Source organism: Muntiacus reevesi, chromosome 4, assembly GCF_963930625.1.
Source record: "Muntiacus reevesi chromosome 4, mMunRee1.1, whole genome shotgun sequence".
Classification (NCBI taxonomy): Eukaryota; Metazoa; Chordata; class Mammalia; order Artiodactyla; family Cervidae; genus Muntiacus; species Muntiacus reevesi.
Window position 1 is genome coordinate 73,476,501 of NC_089252.1, and position 23,287 is coordinate 73,499,787.

Below are 23,287 nucleotides of genomic sequence, written 5' to 3' on the forward strand. Positions count from 1 at the left end.
AGTGAAAGATCTTGAGATAAATATGCTCTTCTGTTTTTTTGTCTTGATTTGTGTAATAAAAACAGAAGATCTGCCCTATGCTGTATAGTTTGTAAGCTAACAGAAAGCTGCGTTGTTCTACTGCAGGTGTTTTGTTCTAGTAGGTGAGAACGTAACTGCCTTGCTTGAGTGAACACGTGGCAAATGCGATTAGAAAATAACGGCGGCGGGGGTGTGGGGCCCTGAAAAGGTGGTGTTTGCTTTTTCTCGGCATCAGCGTCGTGTGTGGTGTCCATGCTGCCTCCCCATCTGGTGAGGAGGCTAGAGGGCGGGGTGACAGGCCTCTGCCGCCTCATCATCACGCATCTGAGACGTGGAGGTCAGGTGTAAAAGGCCAGCCTTCTTCCAGGTCACGTCAAGACCCCCACTCTGCCCAGGTCCTGATTCTGGGTGGAGGCGACTGCTGGTTGCCACTTCCCTCCCTCCGCTTATCCAGGCTTGAGGCTGTTGGGTCCAGAGCCTCCTCACGTTTGGTGAGTCTTGTCCCCCTGCTCCAGAGCTCTCCCCAGGGACCAAGCCTCCCCCTCCCTCCAGTTCCTCCCAGAGGCTCCTACCTCGCTCAGCCTAAGTCCCTGTGTCGGAGAGACTGACTGCTACGTAGTTTGCTGTGGTTTGAGTAAGGAGAAAACGGCATTTTGCTTCAAGTGGGGGCAGGAGAGACCCAGACCTTTGACAAGAGCCTTGGCCAGCAGAGCCCCCACTTTCTGACCTGTGCCACAGGGCTGAGACCTGCCCTGCAGTCCCAGAACTGACTCGAGAACCTCATGAGGTGACACGGTGACCTCACAGTAACACGGGAGACGTGAGCAGCTAGACAAGTACCAAGAACCATAAGAGAAGGAAATTCCACTGCTGCTGCTTAGCTGTCAGATTCTGCCCAGGAGGCCTTCCAGGCCAAAGTCACCCCAAACAGATGTTCCCAGAGGGCCAGCTCACTGGGCGCGGACTCGGGCTGGAAGTTGAGGCAAGGTCTCAAAGCTCAGGTGTGCCATGAGTGGAGAGGAGGCAGCCTGCTGTGGCCTCGCGAGTCCTCTCCACGCACAGCATGCTTCTGCTGCCTTCTTTGCCCTCACCTCGGTAGTCAGTCAGGTACACCTCACCTGTAGTCAGTCAGCAGACAGCTGACGCTCGGATGTGACAGAAAGGGCAGGACCAGTAGGCACCTGGGACACTACCAGAACCCTCATGGCACTGACGGGTGGCTGGCAGCAGCTCTCCACAGAGCCTGGGAGGCCACAAAGGGGTGCGGGCTTCCCACGCGGGGCTGGAGGGGTGACCGCCCTCAACACCCTCCTTCACGTCCTCCATCCAGACAGTTCACGTCCCCTACCTCAGCTCCGTAGGATTGGGGCTCTTGCTTTCCATAAGGTGCCTTTGTGAGAAGGACATAAAGGATCCCCCAACTCCAGGAGGTCAGAAGAGCCTCACACCAGGGTGCAAAATGTGGCATGGGCTAGCTTCAGCGCCTGACACCCTGGGTTGAGCGCCCCTGGAGGACAGAAGCCCTGCGAGGGCCTGTCTTCCCCTCACCCCTGCCTGTTCCTCAAAGCAGCAGGGCTGCGGACTCTCCACTTAGCATGCTTTTGGAATGGTAAAGCTTTCCTGTTTCACCTTAAGTAGCAAAGACTCATCCCTGCTTAATGCAGAAGTGTAAAGAAGATTCCATTGCTCTGAAATATCTTCTGGGAGGACTCAGCCCAGAACTCCAGGGTGGTTCCCTCAAGATCTGAGTGAAAGGAGAGAACGGATTGCCTAGGCAAACAGAACTGCGCCTGTTGCCGGCACCAGGGGGCCAAAGCAGCAGGAGCTGAAGGCCGGGCCTCCCCCGACTCCCTCACCCTTGGGGCACGGCCGGGTGATGGGCACGCTGCCCAGCGGGACTTCCTGTGGGGCCTCCTCACGGGGACAGTGGGGAGGCTGGAGCCGAAGAAACTGCCTGCTTCAGGGTGCAGGTGCCCCTTACACCCCAGCTACTCACAGCTCGACATCCCACTGCTGGACAAACAGGCCCTGGAGTCCGAGTCCTAAGTTCGACCCGACGGCGGGACCTTGGGCGAGTGGGCGGGCTCTGAGCTTTGATTTCCTCGCTGTGAGATGGAGATAAGAAGGTGTGCTTGGCAGGTGGTGGGGTTTAAGTAAGGTAAGTTACATCCATGCCTTTGTGGAGGAGGGCACAGGGCGGCTGTTCACTGCAAAGCCACATGGAAGCTGGCACACTCCAGATCACAGCAGCCGATGAGGCTGTTGGTGACAGTGTGACCAGCTTCCCGTGGCACAGTAGATGGAGCCTCCTGTGTGCCTAAAGGGCTTCCCTGGGGGCTCTGATGGTAAAGAATCCTGCAATGCAGGAGACCTGGGTTTGATCCATAGGTCGCAAAGATCCCACTGGAGTGGCTACCCACTCCAGTATTCAGGCCTGCGTAGCTCCTGCCTGCCCTGCCCCTCCTGCCTGCACAGGGGCTGTGACCGGGGACAGAAGCCCGTCGGGCCGGGGCTCCTCTGTCTGAGAAGTCTGGGGTACCGCCGCTGCTGATCTAGTCCAGCCCTTTCATTCTGCAGTGTGAGGAAACCAGCCCCCGGAAGGAGGCCAAGGAACACTCTCAACTTGCTCACCTGGTTCCAGCCGCCCAGGATCTTCCCCCCACCCTGCCCCCCAGTGCTGCGGTCCTAGCACCCTTCCGCAGTGTCGGGGGCATTAAGGGTGTATGTGTTGAGATAGAAGCTGGGAAGGTTTTGAGGCTGGGAGGTGGTGGTCACTGGTAGAAGGTGGGGGAAGGAGTCTACCTCAATGCCTTCATCCCATCTAGGTGAGCAGACTTGCCAGGAAGCCAACATTCCTTGAGCATTCTGCATTCCTTTAGGCAGAGTTTTAACTACCTGCTCCTGTGAGTGGAGTCTCACTCACAGGATTTCTCCCCAGGATTCTTAGAATCAGTTTATTCCTGAAATGAAAAGCCAGGCAGGTAAAATAAAACAAGCTTCCAAAGGCTTGCTCTAGACCTGTAGCTGGAGGAGCATTCCTGCATCGTCTCGCCTGGTAAATCTGGAGGAGACCGAGGCTGGGAGATGCCCGCAGCTTCCCTCCACTTTGATGTGCAGAGGCCTACCTAGCCCACACACAGCAGGAGAGCATTCTGAGAACAAACCTGGGGTTCCCAGATGCATCCAACAGGCACCGAGAAGGCTTGTTCTGAGTGGGTTTTCTAGGGCTGGAGTCAGAGCATCTCAGCCAGGGGTTCTGGATTCAGCTGACTTTATTGGACCCACACAGAGCTGTGGGTGACGTGTGGAGTGTGTGTAGCCAGGGGTAGGGACCGCAGAGAGGCTGTGCTGAGTGCCTTCTTGCCTAGCGTCCAGCAGCTTGGAGGATCTCCAGGGCCAAGGACGCCACTGCGCTGTTGGCTGATGACCTGTGAGAAAAACCGAAGTAAACATTTAGGCATTTCCAGGGTTAAATGCCCCATTTTCCAAAGGGGCTGGCCTCCTTTTCACCCAAGTACCTGATGGACCAGCTGCTTCCCTAAGCTGCCCTGAGCATCATTTTGAGAAGCACAGACAGAATCCCCAGGCTCTAGGAGTGGGAGGTGAGGACCCCAAAGTCCACAGTCCCACCATAGCAAGCCCCATAAGCTACGCCTGAGCTCCTGGCCCTGCCACCACTTGGCGTCTGAGCTGCTTTGGACAGATGCACCAAAGCCGAGTCAGGCAGACGGCAGCCAGAGCCTGTCAGCCCAGAGCCCACAAGGAGCCTGCCTGGCGCCAGCCTGCAGCTGACTTGTGCCAACCAGCAGAGATCCCAGACGCTCCATGGTGCCCCTTCCTGGCCAATCAGCCAGCAACTCTGGATTTCTCATTCTCATAGGTGCGGATGTACAATTAAGACCTTAAAGTGGATTCTTTGTTACTGGAGCAGATTGTCTGAGACACACACTTGTGTCGCCAGAGGAGAGAATGGAATGTGGCAGAGCACCTTGAAGTGTAAAATTAGCTGGCAGCACACTCCTGACTACACGGTAGTAGAGCTGCTTCCTAGTGATGGGACTGGGGGCTGCAAAGAAGAGGTGGGGTGCAGGGGGAGGGGGCCACATATTCCTGCTCTGCACATCAGGGGTCTCTCTGAAACGAGGAAACTCTTCCTGCTCCTGGCTCAGGCCAGGCTACTCTGGTGGAGCCATGAGCCCATCCCACCTGCCAGAGCGGCGCCAGCTGCCAGTGACCAGCCAGGGAGACAACCCGCCTGTCAGGGCCCCGTCAGGGCTGAGGATGCTGCCATCCCTGTTCACACCTTACACCACAGGGGCCCCCAGGCAAGAAGGGCCCCTCCCATCAAGGTCAGCCTGTCCTTCCCCTCAGCTCATAGAAAGCACAAGTAAGAGAGAGCTGGGGGAGGCCAGGAGATCAACCCTGACCCAGGGTTAACGTAGCGGTGCTGGTTGGAGCTGAGCCTTCTCCACAGAATCGCCGTCTCCCCAGTAACTCAACCACATGCTTTTCTCCAATGAATACAATACTCAAAACACCAGGAAGCAGATTCCGTAGAACCTCGTGCATCTGCAGACAAACTACCAGGAAATGTGTGGCACCACCTCATGTCCTGCACACCCAGCAAAGGCTGGGCACCCCCTTAGCGGGTGGGGCTTGGGGGGAAGGGCCGCGTGGCCCGCCCACCAGGAGGGAGGGCGCAGAGTGGGCAGTGTCAGCGGGGAGCGTGGTGGTCCCTGGTGTGTAGGGGAAACGAGGAGTAGAGGAAGAAGAAATGGGGGAGTGTCTGCCAAGCCTACTCACCCCCCGGCCGGGGCCAGCCCCTCCAGAGCCCGCAGGAGGCTCCCTGCGCTCTGGAGACTCTCCAGGTGCTTCTCGTTGGAGGTGATCTGCAAGGGAGGAGAGGAGAGCAGTCAGCTGACCCACGACCTGTTTGCTGGGCACCCCGAGTCTCAGGCTGCCCCTGTAACGGGGCAGTGAGCCCTGGGGTGCTGCTGACCACAGAGTTGGACAGGGGCCAGGTCAGGATGGGGTGCCTCCTGTCGGCCCCTTAGGAGGCTGTCCTGGGAGCCTGAACCCTTGAGGGAAGGCAAATCATGGGGGAACAAACTTGCCAGCTGTCGGTTCCACGACCCTGCTGGCCTTTGCGTTCCCAAGCCCAACACAACCTCTTTCCTACAGAGGAACGGGTGACTCTGGGTTCCCGGTGATCTCATGGGGCTGGGAGAAGGAAGCGGCACTGACAGCCGCACCAGGGCAACATCCCTGGCCCGGGTGCCCATGCCACCTTCCTGGAGAAACAGGAGGCACACTCGGGCACCCTTGAGCCTGCGGCACCATGGGCAGAATCCTAAGCCCTCAGGGCTGGAAGGGAGTGAACCCTGGCTCTAGTATTAGACTTGTTTCTCTTGATTCATCATTCACCTCCTGTTTTTATCTGTTATTCTTCAAATATTTTCTAATAAACACCTGGGTGGCACTTCACATTTCAGCAGACTGCAGTTTCCTGTGCATTTTCTCACGCCTCCCTCAGTAGCCTCCCCTCAGAAGGGAAGCGCACACTGTGCTTTATAGATGAGCTAACGGAGGCTGGGTGAGATGAGGGGCCGCGATGGCAGCACAGGGAGCTGGACCCTCATCCCACCTGAGGCTGGAACCAGGCTGACCTCGGCTGCTCCCACTGTTCTTCTGCCTTCCTACCTGACCACAGCAACCAGGGCTCCAGTATCATCTCTCCACTTCTTAACCAATCACAGATGCAGATGGGAAGGTCACAGGGGTAATTAGACCTTTATGTGGCCTCTGAGTTGCATGTGAATGAATCTGAGCCTCCATGGAGATCCTATCCCACTTCCTGAGTGCACCAGCTGCCAGCTCAACTGCATCAGGTGTAATTTCTGCAAAGATTTGCATCTTAGAAGAGCTGCATGCGAATCCGTTCTGAAATTACACCCAGCTTGATGAGTTCAGAGGCTGCTGTGGTTCAGCAGTTCTGAAGCAAGCACAAACTTAGCCAGAAAGGATCTTCAGCAAGGATTCCCATCTAATTTTTCTCAAAACTGTGCCTCACACGGTTCAGGTGAGCTACATCCAAACCCGCTGCCCTGACTAACCCTGCCACGCGGTCATGTGTAAGAGGCTGAGCCCCACCCACAAAGAAATAGCAAGGGTATGTTTCCTCACAAGGCTACTTGGAAAGTGCAAATAGAAACCTACGGTGAAAATTATGTGATCAAAGGAAGAGGCCAAAATAGCATCATGTGCAGCTGACATAAAGGCAAGCATAAATAAAGCCAAGAGAATTACACTATGCAATCTGGCTGCTTACCTAAACTCTTACTAGCAACATCAACTGTTATCCCACCTATAAAGATGACTTAATTAGAAAATAAAAATTTTAAATAATATCAATCAGAGGTTCCAATTCTGGTAAAGACAGAGAGACATGTCACTCTTCTTGTCCATTTAAAACCTGAACAGAACACACAGAGCAGCTCTTTAAGATCGCAGGGAAGCTGACAGCACCAGCAGTCAGGAGGGACACTGAAGCCAAAGCACCATGGCTTCTTTCCCTCGGGTGGAGCCCGCCTTGAGCTCAACATACCCAAAGCCTGGAGGTGAGCACTGAGGGGCAGAGGAGAGGGCTCCAGCAGAAGCCAGGCTTCAGGAAGGGGAAAGGAAATGTCCAAAAGCTCCAAGAGTGCAGGTGAAAGCCCCTTTCCTTTCCCTTGGTTCTCTTCCACCCCAGGCAGCAGGCAGTTCTGCGGTGGCAGCAACAGGAGCCATCAGCCAAAACCCCCCTCTCTGTTCTCCCAGTGTTTGGCCCAGACATGACAAGTGTGGAAGTGAGTAGTCAGTGGCCAGACAAAATGAAAGACCCAGGGAACCAGAAAGTGTTAGGGAGGTGACAAGGAAGAGCTCAAGAAAGCTAAAGCTCCAATACTTTGGCCACCTTATGCGAAGAGCCGACTCGGACCCTGATGCTAGGAGAGATTCAGGTTAGGAGGAGAAGGGGGTGACAGGATGAGAGGGTTGGATGGCATCATCGACTCAATGGACATGAGTTGGTTAGGGTTAGAGGGTTAGGGTTAGGGTAAATAACAAAGATAACAAAAGTATTTCCAGTCACTTGGAAATTAAACAACACTCTCTTAAATAATCCAAGGATCAAAGAGGACATCCCAAGGAAAATCAGAAAGTATCCTGAGCTGAAAGATGTCTATACAATATATCAAAGTCTGGGGGGTGCAGCTAAAGTGGTGTTTAAAGAGAACTTTATGGTACTGAATACTTAACATAAAAAAAAGGAAGGTCTCAAGTCAATAATCCAGGCATTCACGTTAAGAAACTAGAAAAAGAGCAAAACAAACCCAAAGACAGAAGGAAAAAGCAGAAATCAAGAGTAATGTCGTAAATGTAGGCCCAAATATATCAACATCTATATTAAGTGTAATTTGCGAAGTGCTACAAATAAAAGACTAACATTTTTAGACTGGATATAACCAAACTAAAATGTGACCATGTGATGCATACCAACATACCTTAAATACAAAGGCAAAGAACAACTGAAATTTTAAGAATGAAAAAAGATATGTCAGACAAATTGTAACCAAAGAAAGCTGGTGTAGTTATAATAATATCAAAGTCAGCTTTAAGCCAATAATTATAGCTAAGAATAAAGAGAGACATATATTTATAAAAAGATCAACTGATCAGGAAGATATACCAAGTCTAAATTCTAAATGTACCTAATAACAGCCTCAAAATATGTTTAAAGAAATGACAGAACCAAAGTGAGAATTAGACAAACCCATAATTATGGTGGCATACTTTTCAATCTCTCCCAGTAACATGCACATGAAAATCAGAAGGGATATGGATGTTTTACACAACAAGATTAACAAACCTGACCTTATAGACATATAAAGAAAAATTCATTTGACAACTGCAAAATATACGTACTTTTCAAATGTACATGTAGTCTTCAAAATATACTGTCATAATGCAAGTTCTGACAAATTTCAAAGGTATAACTAACAAAATATCAGGATCTGTACGTTAAAACCTACAAAACGCTGATAAAATTTTTTTAATGAAATAAATGGATATATTTACTATGTTCATGAATTAGAAGACTCGATGTAGTACAGTTATTGATTTCCCCAAATTACAGGTTTAATGCAATTCCTATCATAATCCTAGCAGGATTTTTTACAGACCCACACAAATAATATCAAAATTTTGATAAGTGTGCAAAGGTGAACTGAATGGGGGAACACTTTTCAACAAATGACGCTGGAGCAAATGGACACCTCTGTGTAAAAACCTGACCCCAGGCACTTATCTCACATCTCAAATAAAGTATCATTCAAGGGACTTCCCCAGTGGTTCAGTGGTTAGGACTCCAAGCTCTCACTGCTGAGGGTCTGGGTTCAATCCCTGGTTGGAGCTACAATTCCATGGCTGTGTGGCATGGCCCAAAATAGAAATGATTCAAAATGGATCATGAATCTGAATGTAAAATGTAAAACAAACAAACAAAAAAACTTCTTGAAAAAAATACAGGAGAATACATATATGACCTTGGGTTTGCTGATGAATTTTCAAATACAACACAAAATCACAATCCCAGAAAGAAAAACATTGACAAATTGGACTTTATCAGTGTTTACAAAACTTTGCTCTTTATATATTTATAAAGGAATTTTATTTAGCCATAAAAAGAATGAAATACTGCCATTTGCAGCAAAATGAATGGACCTAGAGATGGTCATACTAAGTGAGGTAAGTCAGACAGACAAAGATAATACCATATGATGTTTCTTATATGTAGAATCTAAAAAAAAAGATACAAATGAAAGAAAACAAACTTACATGGTTAGCAAAGGGGGCGGGAGGGGTGGGGGTGGGATAAATTAGGAGTGTGGGATTCACAGATACAAACTGGTATATAGAGAATGGATAACCAACTAGGTCCTACTGTATATAGCACAGGGAACTATACTCAGTATCCTGAAATACACTATAATGGAAAAGAATAAATACAGATATATACATGTACAACTGAGTCACTTTGCTGTATATCTGAAACCAACACAATATGGTAAATCAACTACACTTCGATTTAAAAAAATAAAAACTTTAAAAAGCCATTGCTCTCTGTAGGAGATTGATACGAGAGCACACGTGCTGCGCTCTGCTCAACTGCTCCCGTCGCGTCTGACTCTGCAACCCCATGGACCGTAGCCCACCAGGCCCCCGTCCATGGGCTTCTCCAGGCAAGAATACTGGAGTGGGTTGCCGTGCCCTCCTTCAGGGGATCTTCCCAAATCAGGGACTGAACCCCTGGGCCCTGTGTCTCCTGCACGGCTGGTGGGTGCTTCACTGCTGAGCCAGCGGGGAAGCCCCCAAGACAAAGCACAGACTAAGAGAAAGAAAGTGAAAGTGAAGCCTCTCAGTTGTGTCCGACTCTTTGCAACCCCATGGACTGCAGCCCACCAGGCCCCCCTGTCCATGGGCTTCTCCAGGCAAGAGTACCGGCGTGAGTTGCCAGTTCCTTCTCCGGGGATCTTCCCAACCCAGGGATCGAACCCAGATCTCCTGCATTGCAGGCAGATGCTTTACCCTCTGAGCCACCAGGGAAGCCTTAAGACTAGGACAAAATATTTGCAAATTACATATCTGATAAAGGACTTTTATTCAGAACATGTAAAAGGAATTCTTAAAGTTCAAAAAGAGAACTTTAAAAACGGGCAGAAAATCTGCATAGACACTCCCTCACAGAGGGTATTACAGATGACAAATGAACATGTGAAATGATATCCGGTATCAGTTGTCACCAGGGAAATGCAAATTTAAACTGCAGTGTATACCACTACACACCTAAATTCATAAAAGCTGACAGTAATCAATGCTAGTCAGGATGCAGAGTAACAAAAACTCTCACTCATGGCTGCAGGATTGCAAAATGGTACAACCATCATGGAAGAGAGTTTGGTGATCTGTATAAAACGGAACACAGTTTTCCCATACAATCCAGCAGTTGTACTCTTAGGTATTTACCCAAGAGAAATGAAAACTTGTGTCCACAGGAAAACCTGTGTACAAAGTTTTTAGCAGCTTTATTCAAAATCACTAAAAAGAAAAAGGAACAGAGATGTCCCTCAACAGAAAAATGGAAAAACAACTAGGAAAGCCTTCATGCCTTACTAGGTACACAGGTCTGATTGGATTTTCAGAATGAGATGCCAGTAAAGATGAGTCTGGATACTTTTTGAAAAGATAAGAATTTTAATTTGCCTTGCTAAATTATTTTGTCGTATGATACCAATTTCCTATAATTAGTCAGTTCAGTTCAACCGCTCAGTTGTGTCCGACTCTGCGACCCGATGAATCGCAGCACACCAGGCCTCCCTGCCATCACCAACTCCCGGAGTTTACTCAAACTCATGTCCATGGAGTCGGTGATGCCATCCAGCCATCTCATCCTCTGTCATCCCCTTCTCCTCCTGCCCCCAATCCCTCCCAGCATCAGGGTCTTTTCCAATGAGTCAACTCTTTGCATGAGGTGGCCAAAGTATTGGCGTTTCAGCTTCAGCATCAGTCCTTCCCATGAACACCCAGGACTGATCTCCTTTAGGATGGACTGGTTGGATCTCCTTGCAGTCCAACGGACTCTTGAGAGTCTTCTCCAACACTACAGTTCAGTAGCATCAATTCTTTGGCACTCAGCTTTCTTCACAGTCCAACTCTCACATCCATACATGACCAATGGAAAAACCATAGCCTTGACCAGACGGACCTTTGTTGACAAAGTAATGTCTCTGCTTTTTAATATGCTATCTAGGTTGGTCATAACTTTCCTTTCAAGGAGTAAGGATCTTTTAATTTCATGGCTGCAATCACCATCTGCAGTAATTCTGGAACCCAAAAACATAAAGTCTGACACTGTTTCCAATGTCTCCCCATCTATTTGCCATGAAGTGATGGGACCAGATGCCATGATCTTAGTTTTCTGAATGTTGAGCTTTAAGCCAACTTTTTCACTCTCCTCTTTCACTTTCATCAAGAGGTTTTTTAGTTCCTCTTCACTTTCTGCCATAAGGGTGGTGTCATCTGCATATCTGAGGTTATTGATATTTCTTCTGGCAATCTTGATTCCAGCTTGTGCTTCTTCCAGCCCAGCGTTTATTGTGATCCACACAGTTGAAGGCTTTGGCATAGTCAGTAAGGCAGAAATAGATGTTTTTCTGGAACTCTCTTGCTTTTTCAATGATCCAGCAGATGTTGGCAATTTGATCTCTGGTTCCTCTGCCTTTTCTAAAACCAGCTTGAACATCTGGAAGTTCACGGTTCACGTATTGCTGAAGCCTGGCTTGGAGAATTTTGAGCGTTACTTTACTAGTGTGTGAGATGAGTGTGATTGTGTGGTAGTTTGAGCATTCTTTGGCATTGCCTTTTTTCGGGATTGGAATGAAAACTGACCTTTTCCAGTCCTGTGGCCACTGCTGAGTTTTCCAAATTTGCTGGCATATTGAGTGCAGCACTTTCACAGCGTCATCTTTCAGGATTTGAAAGAGCTCAACTGGAATTCCATCACCTCCACTCGCTTTGTTTGTAGTGATGCTTTCTAAGGCCCACTTGACTTCATATTCCAGGATGTCTGGCTCAAACTTATAATAAATGTTAGGATTTTAAGTGGCTTAGGAATGAGTGATTCTGAAGCCCCAGTGGTGCAATCGGTTGGCATGCGGTACTTATATAGGAATGAGTGATTCCTTTCCCCCAGAGCTTGGTTTTCTCTTCGGCCACCAGAGGTTATAAATGATGATGAGCTCTCAGGGACGCTCCATTACGACGAGCACCAACCTTCGTTTAAAACATTCCGCTGCCTTTATCAGACAGTGTGGCCTTTAACCTTCTATGTTCTCAGTACATAAACTTTGTTAAAAGTGAATCATGGGTCTGCTTGGAGGTCATCCCACCTCATTCTCTTCCGAGCCACCTTAGCAGAGGACGTTCTGGGCACACTAAGACCTATACTCAGTAAGGCAGAGGGGAAAGTGACACTTGTCCACGGAGATGCTGAATTCATGGCTGAGCAGCTGCTAGACAACTTCTCCTGGGTCTGATCACTGTAGTCAAGAGCGGGTAATGCAGTGACTCTAAGAAAATCAATAATGCAAGAGGACACTGCAAAGAGTGTCAACACAATACCTTCCTCCTGTAGTTAGTTATTTTCATTAGAAGTTGGTTAATGCCCATTAGCCAAGGAAACAATTTTATTTTGCAATGATGTTCTATAGCAGAGAGTAGATTTTATTTCGAAACATCAAATGGCTGGTGTTCACTTCCTGCAAACAGAGGAGGCCTGCCTCACGTTCCTCCTGCTGCTGAGATGTCTCACTGGTAGCTGGACGGCTAAAATCAGTCAGAGTGGAAACATGAATGTACTAAATACGTGCAATTCACCTGACAGACAGGCACCCATTCAAACATGGGATCTTAACGGGAAAGATCATTAAAAAGTTGTGAATCTGAGTTTAGAATGAAGATCAACTTGGAAAGACAATTCCCCATATCAGTTTAATTGAGAGTATATAAACACGCAGATGATGGACTTTGGGTAAACACCCTACTTTATTCAACCTTCTGCTACAGTCCCTGGAACATGAGTTGTGTCAGAGAGCATTCAGGAATCACTTGGTGTAACCAAAACACCAAAAGGAGAGGCTTGTCATCCACAGAATCATCCCTCATGTTCCCCACCAGGCTCACAAATTGTAAGGTAGGGGCTTTTCTTTTTTTTTTTTTTCTTTCTTTTCTTAGCACACCCACCCTCCAGGAAAGAGTCTGTACTGGCTTCCTGTCTGGATTTCAGCTTCCCAAATGCAAACCAACACAAGGAGCCATCTCTGGCCCCGGGTAACGGCAGGAGCCTGAAGTGGCACCCTCCTCGGCGTGCGGGGCAGCTGAGGGGACACCGTCTCACCCGGGCCGAGTGGCCACCAGGTGACAAAGCCCGGCCTGCTGCCCGCCTTCCTGAGCACAGTCCTTAAAGCACGTGGCCGTCGGAACGCACCTCACCTGTATCTTGGTGATACAGCGTGAACTGACGCTCGTACATCTGACTCACAGCATCGCCCTCGTGCAGCTCGTAAAGCTCGGGCGCAGCTTCCCTGCCTCGATGCGGTTTCAGGTGTGGAGCTCCGTGGCCGCAAGAGACGCAGGCACGGGCAGGCCGCGGGCCTCTGATACCACTGGGAAATAATACATGTCTGTCTCTCCACTGGGACTGAATGTGTGGGGCAAAGTGAAGCCAAGTCAACCTTATTTTCTTATTCGTGAGTTCCTCTAGACAGACCTGGGCAACCCAGACAGACTAGAAGAAACCCGGCAGGTGGAGCCGACAAGCTCGCGGCCCAGGTGCTCCGCACACTGCACGCGTGGGAGGGGTATTCTAATTCCGTGGCCTTCAGATCTCACAGACACCAGTCCAAACAAGCAGGAAGCTCTGACAACTGCACTTCAGAGGGTTTCAGTTTCAAAAACAAACCTCTCCATCCAGCCCCTTTATTTTGTACTTTTAACATATACTTTGTCTCCTCTTGGAGCACAAAGGTTTTGAGGTTACTTCAAAGCCATGTCTGTCTACCGCTTGCACATCGAGACATGCTATCCCCTGGCCTTCAGACGCCGGGATGGAATCCGCGAGGAGCCCTGGTCAGTGTGGTGGGGTCTGGCAGTCCCTCCCCGCTTTCCACCTGCTGTTGCACACTCATTCTGGGTCGCTTCAGGCGTTTCTTGACCTGCCCTGCACATCCACGTTTAAAGCAAGACTACAGAAAGACTCGCTGCTCTGTTCCTGGGCCCGTGTGCCCTGCATCTTGCATGAGATGCTGAGCGCACCTGGAGCGCAAGGGAGTGATTCTCACACGCGGCCTTCGGCTGCCTCGTAGCCTCTGCATCTTTCCTGGAGTCTGCTCAGAAATGTTACATCATATTCCTCAACACAAGTAAGTGAGGCTCCTTCCGAGTGGGGCTAGTCATCAGGGGATGAGCTCAAGGAAGTGGAGACACTCCTCCTCTGGGATCCGTAGGCCTGACACCTCCATTCTCCCCTCCAGATTCCCATCTATACCTGTGGGCACCTGCTAAGCCCAGAGCCCGTGAAGATGGCAGGCTGAGGACGTGAATGCTTTTCTTTTTCACCCCTGAAGACATGACTGTTTTCTAGAAGAAAATTATCCATACCCACCCCCTTTTGTTTGGGCCAGCCAATTCTCTCAGCTCTCTCCAGGGCAGTAAAAATGCCCTTATTGCTGGGAAACTGGTCATAATTACATCAGTTTCTGGCCATTAAATCCAGTAAGTTTAAAATGTTGAATGCAATATAGCTGGTTTGGGAAAACTTTTAAACCCGATTCAACTAACTACAACAGCCTAGGTCCAAAATAAGTGAGGAAAAGTCCATTTTAATTGGCAAATGGGCCGGATTGTGGACTTCTCGTGGGTAAAAAGGTTGGCCCAAAGAAAGTTCTGGCGAGACACAGGATCAGGACACCATTCTCCCCACACGACCCCGGGAGAACAAGTGTCAGAGGCGGTGGCGCTGGGGCGTGGTGGGAGTCAGTTCCTCATGAGAGCAAACTCGCCAGGTAGGAACCGTCCTGTGACTGGGTTATGAGGTGGGAGAATGGGAGTCGTAAGAAGTGGGGAACCATTTCAGTAGACACTATTTGTTCTTGACCCAAATGAATCTCAGCTGATCCTTAGGAATGCTCCATGGGGTCACACTGAGGGAGTCCATTTGATGGTGCAATCCCTGAGTGTACGGTGTGGGGTGGTGTGTGTGTGTGTGTGTGTTAACGGGAGGGCTAGGAGGTGGGGAAGGAGTAGGCAGAAGTGACTTAATGAGTGCCTGTTTCCAGCCCTTTCTCTGAACCTCCTATTGGATGGCAGGGAAAATGGGAGGGGGGGGGGAGCATGTTGCAAAGTGAATGATAGCAGATCAATAAGACTTAATAGGCCCCCCAATTTCCTTCTTCCCCCAATGCTCACTCCACCGTGTGAGGACCCAGTCAGACTGTAAACTGCTCTGTTGCGATCCAGCCATCATAAATAAGAACAATCAGGAGAATGTGCACCCTGGAATGTTAGGTAAAAAAGCAGCGACTATAAAAACAATGTGTGGAACATGACTGCGATTCTACAAAATGCCCATGGGGCCATGGTAAGCATGAAGTCTCCAGTATTATAAACCTTACTCCCAAGGTCCTCGAGTCTGGTGAGAGGTGGGCACAACAAAAAGCAGAGTCCGACAAGAGCTGAGCACACGTGAAACCTCCTGCAGCAGAAAGGTCCGAGGAACATGAGTGTGATTCTGTGTTCAGGCGGACAGTGTGTCCTGAGCCCCCGCTACGTGCCAAGCCCTGGTGAGATTCTGGGGACACAGCTGGGTGTGTGTCAAGGCAGAGCTGCCACCGTGAGAAACACAGCGAAACAGTAAACAGAGTCTCCTTCAAAAACTAAAGACTGAGTTACCATCTGATCCTCCAATCCCACTCCTGGGCAGATATCCACCCCAGTGTTCACGGCAGCACCATTCACAACAGCCAAGACATGGGAACAACCTCAATTTCCATCAACAGACGAATGGATAAAGAAGATGTGGTAAACACAGTGGAATATTCGTCATAAAATGGAATGAGACAATGCTATCTGCAGCACCATGGATGGACCTATAGCTGATCAGACTAAGTGAAGTAAGCCAGACAAATATCATATGGGATCTCTTATATGTGGAGTCTAAAAAAATGATACAAATGAGCTTCCTTATAAAACAGAAATAGAGTCACAAGTATAGAAAACAAATTTATGGTTACCAAAGGGGAAAGTGCAGGAAGGGATTAATGGGGAATTTAACACAGAGAGAGACACATATAATGGATAATGGATAACACATATAATGTTACATATAATGGATAAACAACAAGGACCTACTGCATAGCACAGGGAACTATATTCAATACTGTGTAATAACCTATAATGGAAAAGAATTTGAAAAAGAATATGTATGTATGTATATATATGGGCTTTGCTGGTGGCTCAGACAGTGAAAAATCTGCCTGCAATGTGGAAGATCCAGCTTCAGTCAGGAAGATCCCCTGGAGAAGTATTCTTGCCTGGAGAATCCCATGGACAGAGAAGCCTGGCGGGCTCCCATCCATGGGGTTGCAAAGAGTCGGACATGACTGAGCTACTGACACTTTCACTTTTCATATGTATATATCCACATATATAACTGAATCTCTTTGCTGTACGCCTGAAACACTGTAAATCAAATACACTTCAATTAGACAAGCAGACAGGACGCTCTGAGACAGTGGTGGGTATCAAGGAGAATCAAGAAGGGGAAAGGGGAGAGGAGAAAGTGTGGCAGGGGGTGGCTGGGTGGGCAGGACACAGGAGATGATGCCTGAGGGTGCAGCAGGAAGAAAGAACCAGACACAAGAATCTGGGGACTCGGACTCTGCCAGGGGGCAAGAAGACCAGTCATGCGGGTCCCGAGGTGGGAAGGACCCTGGTGGGGACCTGGAGGCAGAAGAAAGAGGGACCTGCTAGAAACAGGGACCCTCTGGAAGCAGGGAGCTAGTGAGGAGGGGCTGCAGAAACGGTCCAGGTGAAGGCGGAGCGGACCAGCGACCCACAGACCCTTTTGAGGGGAATGAGAGGGAAGTCTGCACCTTCATTCTATAGAAACAGAGCCCTTGAGATTCTATCATAAATAAAGCAATTCATGGCTTCCCTGGCGGTTCAGATGGTAAAGACTGCCTGCAATGTGGGAGACCTGGGTTCAATCCCTGGGTTGGGAAGATCTCCTGGAGAAAGAAATACCTGCTCCAGTATTCTTGCCTGGCAAATCCCATGGACAGAGGAGCCTGGCAGGCTACAGTCATAAATAAATATTTAGAAAAAAGAATTCATTCTTGGGACTTCCCTGGTGGTCCACTGGTTAAGAATGCACCCGCCAATGCAGAGGACATGGGTTCAATTCCTGGTCCAGGAAGATCACACAAGCATCGAGGCAGCCAAGCCTGTGTACCACAACTACTGAAGCCCATGTGCCCTAGAGCCCACGCTCCACAACGAGAAGCCATCGCAATGAGACGCTCACACAGCGCAACTAGAGAGTAATCCCCGCCACTCGCTGCAACTAGAGAAAGGCCACACATAGCAACAAGGACCCAGTGCAGCCAAAAAATCATAAAAATAAAATAATAACAATTTTTTAGGAAAGAAAGGAAGCAATTCAGAGACTTTTCCAAGAGGAGGAGGACAGGGCAGGCCTGGAGAGCTAGATCTGAAAACGGGGACTATGGATTACTACACAGTAATTCTCGGAGCGTTGAGGGGGATAAACTACCATCACTAGCCAGCTTGTAAACAGACTTAGTAGATAAGCATTTCATTTTTTGATAAGTGAGCACTTTTTAAACACAGGATGAAACTGTCACCTAAATGTGTGACGTCTTTGACCTTTTCCTAAAACACATGTCACAAAGCGGGGAGGGCCAGTTAGTCACAGCTGGCTGTAAGATCTGCTTACAGTTACAGCTGTGCTGAGCGGGGACCCCTTGGCTCCCGGGAACCCACCGCATTCACAAGGATAAAAGGAGACTCGGGGGAGTCGTGGGTTGGGCCGAGTACCTTGTCCCCCCAGGCCCTCAGGGCAGCCACGACTAGCAGCTCCAGAGGCATCGAGCTGGGCTTTGTGTCGAGGTGGACAGAGGGCCTCAGGGCCCGAGGGGCACGGCAGCCGGGAAGGCAGGTGGGGGGTGCGCTCGGGGCAGGGCAGAGCAGCAGCCGCGGGCAGCAAGAGTGTGGCCTCGGGGAGCACCCTGCTTTGCGGGGGACCCCGTCACCCCAGCAGCCTCCTCGACAGGCGGCAGAACAAGGCAGATGCGGTCAGGCTGACTTGTGGAGACACCTGAGCTGAGGAAGAGTCCACTTCACGTCCTCTCCTGCATCCTTGTCCTCTGCACGTTCCCTTCTGCTCTGGGACTAAGGAAACAGCAGGGGCTGCTGGAACTTCCTCACATGGAGAAAACTGGGAGGAATATGAAATGGGAAGGAAAATCACAGCACATTTGGCTGACATGATTAAAACCATCAGGCACCAATTAGTCCAAATTTAGGCCAGACAGTGACTGGGGGGCAGCTGAAAACTCCCCTGTGGCTGTTACGTTCACGGACGGCCGTGCTCAAATAGTCCCTTTGGACGCATTTCACAAATGACCGCTCCGCTGAGATCTCACCCTCCCCTCGGGCAGGCCAGACCGCCGTGGTTCTTGGTGAGGCCTCCTGAGAAAGGCTGGCCCCACAAGTGGGGGGAGAGCTGGTGAAGTTCCTAGATTTCCACCTCAGAGAGACAGGTCAGCTGTTGGCTGAGCCCAAAGCATCCATTCTACACAGCACAGTGGTGATAGGAAGGAAGGGTATGTGTGTGCATGTGTGAGACAGTGTGCATGTGTGTGCATGTGTGTGGCGGTGGTGGGATCTCCCAGGACAAGTCCACTGACCCAAACACTCCCCACTCTGGGCGACCCCGTGGGACCACACAGAGCCCGGCGGAGGTGGTACGTGCAGGAACGACTTCCAGGACAAGCGTCCAACTTGCCTTGGGATAAAATTAACTGAAGCCAGGTCTCCGAGGCTTCCGGGGCAACATCAAAGAGCTGGGATGTTCCGCTACAAAAGGCTTTGGCAGGCTGACCTCTGGCCGGCGCCGCCCTCATCCTCGTGGGCCCCCGGTGGAGGTGGGGAAGCTGGGGCTGGTGACAGGACAGGGTTGGGGTCCTGGACTCAAGGGAGGGGTGACCGCTCATCACGTGGCCTCCTTCTGGGCCGCCCTGGGCACTTTCACAGGGAGTCAGAGCCTGGGTCCCAGGGAGTCTCCAGTGGGGGGAGGTGGTCCAGAAAAGCCTCCGACTCTCCCACGCTTCTCTGTAGGGCAGACGGGGGACAGAGAAAGGGCCTGGTGGAGTCGGGTCCCGAGCTCTGAGACCAAGAGACCTCTCCACCCCCAACCCAGGCGAGCGAACACGGGGCAGTTCTCAGGAGCAGATGGCTGGACACAGGCTGGACCTGTTTGTCCCCATCTTGCTGAAGGGAACCGAGGACAAGGTCACACCTCTCGCAAGCCGAAGGGCATCTCCCGAGAGGAGCCCTTTCGGGGCTCTCAGATGAGGTGGGGATTTCATGACTTAAAGTGCTTCATGGACCCTGGTTCAGAGGGAGAAGTATCCTAAGGAGGTTTTCACTGGGCAGAGGTAGGAAAATAAAGTGAGAAGGAGAAAGGGGACTTTCTGTGGAGAGGCGGAAAGGAGCTCCTCCGCCCGCTAACTGAAGCGCTGCCCCCCCTTCCCCAAGCGTGCCCCTGTGCCCCTGGTCAGGACCACTCTCTCCAGAGCCCGCTCTGCCAGAGACATGGCGATGCCCACGGGAGGCTGGCGCTGCCTCGGCACCTTCTGAGAAGAGGGTGTGCCAGGTGTGAGTGAATGTGAGTGTTCATGTGGGGGGGGGGGGCAATTAAGGTTTTAAACACTAACCTTCACTAGTGAGAACCTACTGTATACCACAGGGAACTCTACTCAATGCTCTGGTTGACCTAAAATGGAAAGAAACCCCCAAAAGAGGGGACACATGTATACTCATTCACTCTGCTTTATAGCAGAAAACAAAAGAATGTCGCAATGCAACTATGCTCCAATAAAAATTAAAACTATAATAAAAGTTTTCTTTAAAAAAGACAAAACCAAATAAATTAATCTTAGATATGAGTCCCTTATCCTGAAATGGTGAACACAACAGATGGCAAAATGCAAGTCCATGTACTTAACACAGTCACTTCCGCATGACTTTTAGGTCTTAACTTGACAACAGTCGGTGTGAGAAGTCCTTTACCTGCATGACCATGACGGACCTCAGAGCAACAGGCGTCCTGTGGCGCCTCTCATTCCACAGAAGAGGAAACTGCCCATCCAAGAGGCCAGGTGGCTAGCCTCGGTCTACCTGACTCAGAGCCCCTGATCTCAACCATCAAGAGACACTGGGGGGAATGAAGGGGCCAGGTCAGGCATGTGAGCTGAGTTGTCTACAAGATCACCCAAGGCTGGAGGGCAGGAGTCACACTGCTGCCGCAGCGACTGACTCACGAGTTCCCTGGCGCTGTCCGTTCCTTCCCGTCAGTGTCTACATGGGGGGTGATCTGTCCCAAGAGGACATCTGGCAGCGTTGGGAGAAATTTTTGTTGTTGCCCGCAGGGGTGGGGGATTGCTGGGCATCTGGTGGGCAGAGGCCAGAAAGCAGTGCACAGGACCGCCCTGCCGTAAAGAATCATCTGACTCAGATGTCAACAGCACTGGGGCTGAGAAACCCTGGCTTTTGGATCCTGGCTGAGGTAGATCATGCTGCCTTCTCATGCTATGCTAGGATGCCTGAAGAAACTCAGGAGGTTGCTGCACTCTTTTTTTAAACATACAAAACTGGTCCTGGACCAGCCTTTGTTGTAGCGCATGATGCCCTTCCTTCCGCAGTACCCGGGTCTGTGACATCACTGGGATGCATCCCACCCAGAATGCACTTGGGCCGCAGGCTCCTCCCTGCAAGGCTTCCTAACGCAGCGTGGTGCTAGCGGAGCATCCTCGAAGCCCCACACGCCACCATCCCTGGACGTGGCTCCAGGGAGTAAAGAGTTTGCCTGTAGCTGCTGCCAGTCCAGGAGCAAGACCTCGTATATAGTTCACAGAGGTCAGCCCCTAAGCGGCTTTCTGGACCAAATTGCTCAGCAGTTACACTGACTCATTCATCCAGGGGAGAGGCGTTATATCCAGACCAGGCTGGCACTCGACTGTCATAGGTAGTTCTTTTTTTCCCAAAAGACCAACATGAGTGAGAACTTAATTTAAGCAAGCTTGATCACATTCCTCTGAAATTAGTTTTGTATGATTTTTGGAAAAGTTTGAGATTCTTGGAAAAAATGCGAGATGGGCATGATGTTTTTATTCTGTATTTAGTGTATGATCATTTGATCATCATTCCAAGAAGTGGATAAGTTCATCCTCCTCCATTAGCTTAACTAATAATTTCAATGCAAATCCATGAATAAAGACCATGGGCTGTAGGAATTTTACATGTCACTCAACATGTCCTTCTCCAGAAAATCTTAGGAACTGATGGTCTTCTGCAAATGCGGTCTTTTAATATCGGGATGAGACAGCTTTAGGAGAATATAAGCTCCCTTACTTTAGGGCTATTATGAAGCCACAACCCGTTTCACTCCATGACAAAAATGGCACCGTGATCCACTGTTACCTTGATGAGATGCTCTGGTTCATGATCATGAAACATGAGTTAAGATGATGGGGATTCTGGGACTGTTTCAAGGAAATGCAACTTTCTGACAAATTCCTTCACAGAATACCTACATACTGATTCTTCATAGGATTCCTTTAAATAGTACAATCTCCTTGCCTCTTAAAGTTATTCAGATGGGAAGCGTGAGATGTTACAGTTTCCTGTAACATTAAATGACTTAATAAATAGAAGTGTGGAGTCAAGTTCTTCAACATAACTGTAGTTGAAAGGGTGTCAGAGAAATTCCTTGACCTTTCAGGGGCCCATCTTTTTTCTAACCTCACTACTGTGTGATGACACTACCTCTAGTTTGAACTGTTATGTGTGAAAACTACAGACTTTTCTGAACTCGTGGGAATATACATATACATTAGAATAAACACATATACATGCACCACTGTAAGCAGCCCAGGATAATCAGAGATCAGGTTCTTAGCAAATGCAGAAGCCAGGTCATTTAGATAAAAACTCATCTGTAATACACAAAAAACTACCTCCTCAAAGAGGTGTGTGTGTGTGTGGTGGGTGGGAGGGGGGTCAGAGAAAGAGGTGAGGATGAGGCAGTCAGATGGGGAGGATACAAACCCCAACCAGGAGAGGTCTGAGGGCCAAGGCTGGACACTCAGGTGAGGTACTCACTGTCCTCGTCACATTGCACCCAGCCGAGGGCCCGTGACCCTGGAGCAAGCCCACGAGGGCTCCACAACCCGACCTGGCCACTCCTCTTCCCACTGAACCCAGAGAATCGCTCCACACTCGTGTGAGCTCTTGAGTCCTGGAAGTCAGAAAGTGCAAATACAGATCTTGAGCCCTCTCCCTTCCCTCCATCATCTCTTTTCTAGCTTTTGTAGTTTGTCTCTGAGTATACAGAGGTGGAGGAATCAATGCTCTGAAGCTGGTCATGGCAGGAGTGAACACATACGGTGCATTTACTCCATGCTCAGTACTGCTGTTCTCAGAGCTTAGAAACAAATTAGCTCATTCTATGAATGAAAGGCTATTCAAGTTCCCATTTAATACACGAAGAGATTATGGCACATAAAGTTTATATTTCTGAGGAAGTCATTATAAACCTTAGAGAAACTGAAATTCAAGTCCATAAAAATGACAAAAATCTGAGAATAGACTGTATTTTTGTCTCCTATTTACTCATTTTATATTATTAAAATAACTGCAAAAATTATTGTAATAATTCTTAGTTTGTAGAATAACCATCTTTCTAATTTTTTTAACCATCTATGGTTAACCACATGCAACTTTTACCTAATTGATAAAGGACTTTTACAACTGTTTTTTCAAGTTTTTTTCTACATCCTTTTTCTCTATCACTTTTATTCTGTTTGCACATATTAATTTTTAACAGCTTTCCTGAGGCTTGATTGACATGATAAACTACACAGACAGAAGCTGTACAATTTGCTAAACTGTACATACGTATGTGAAAGTGAAAGTGTTAGTTGCTCCGTTGTGTCCGACTCTTTGTGACCCCACGGACTGTAGCCCGCCAGGCTCCTCTGTCCATGGGATTCTCCAGGCAAGAACACTGGAGTGGGTTGCCATGCCCTTCTTCAGGGGATCTTTCCAATCTAGGGATCGAACTCGCATTGGCAGGTGGATTCTTTATGGGAAGCTCCTAACAGTTCTGTGTGGAAGTGCCTGAGACGTCTGTGCCCCGCGCTGCCCACTAAACTGGCTTGGAGGCCCATACCCATATCCCAGTGGGCCGAAATAGGGTGAACTAGGTCAACCCATGACCCTCATGAGAAAGACACGGGCCCACGGCACAGCACGTGGTGCTCGGTGAATGCCCTGCAAGAACTCATCTACTACTTCCTATGAAGGCAGCTAG

At 49.4% G+C, this 23,287-nt stretch overlaps 1 protein-coding gene across 4 annotated transcripts in view; it reads right to left on the reverse strand.

Annotated features, from left to right (window-relative positions):
* Positions 1–23,287, reverse strand: part of ULK4 (unc-51 like kinase 4) — a 496,024-nt gene that overhangs the window by 4,641 nt on the left and 468,096 nt on the right. For 3 of the 4 annotated variants that reach the window (XM_065933097.1, XM_065933095.1, XM_065933096.1), the window contains 2 exons: positions 4,825–4,910; positions 1,459–3,449 (listed from right to left, as the gene is read on the reverse strand). In XM_065933097.1, coding sequence (XP_065789169.1) covers positions 3,386–3,449; positions 4,825–4,910 — 150 coding nt within the window. In that variant the 3' untranslated portion in view covers positions 1,459–3,385. Of the gene's footprint in view, positions 1–1,458; positions 3,450–4,824; positions 4,911–23,287 lie in introns of those variants that run through there. The other variant, XR_010662955.1, reaches the window with a different exon arrangement.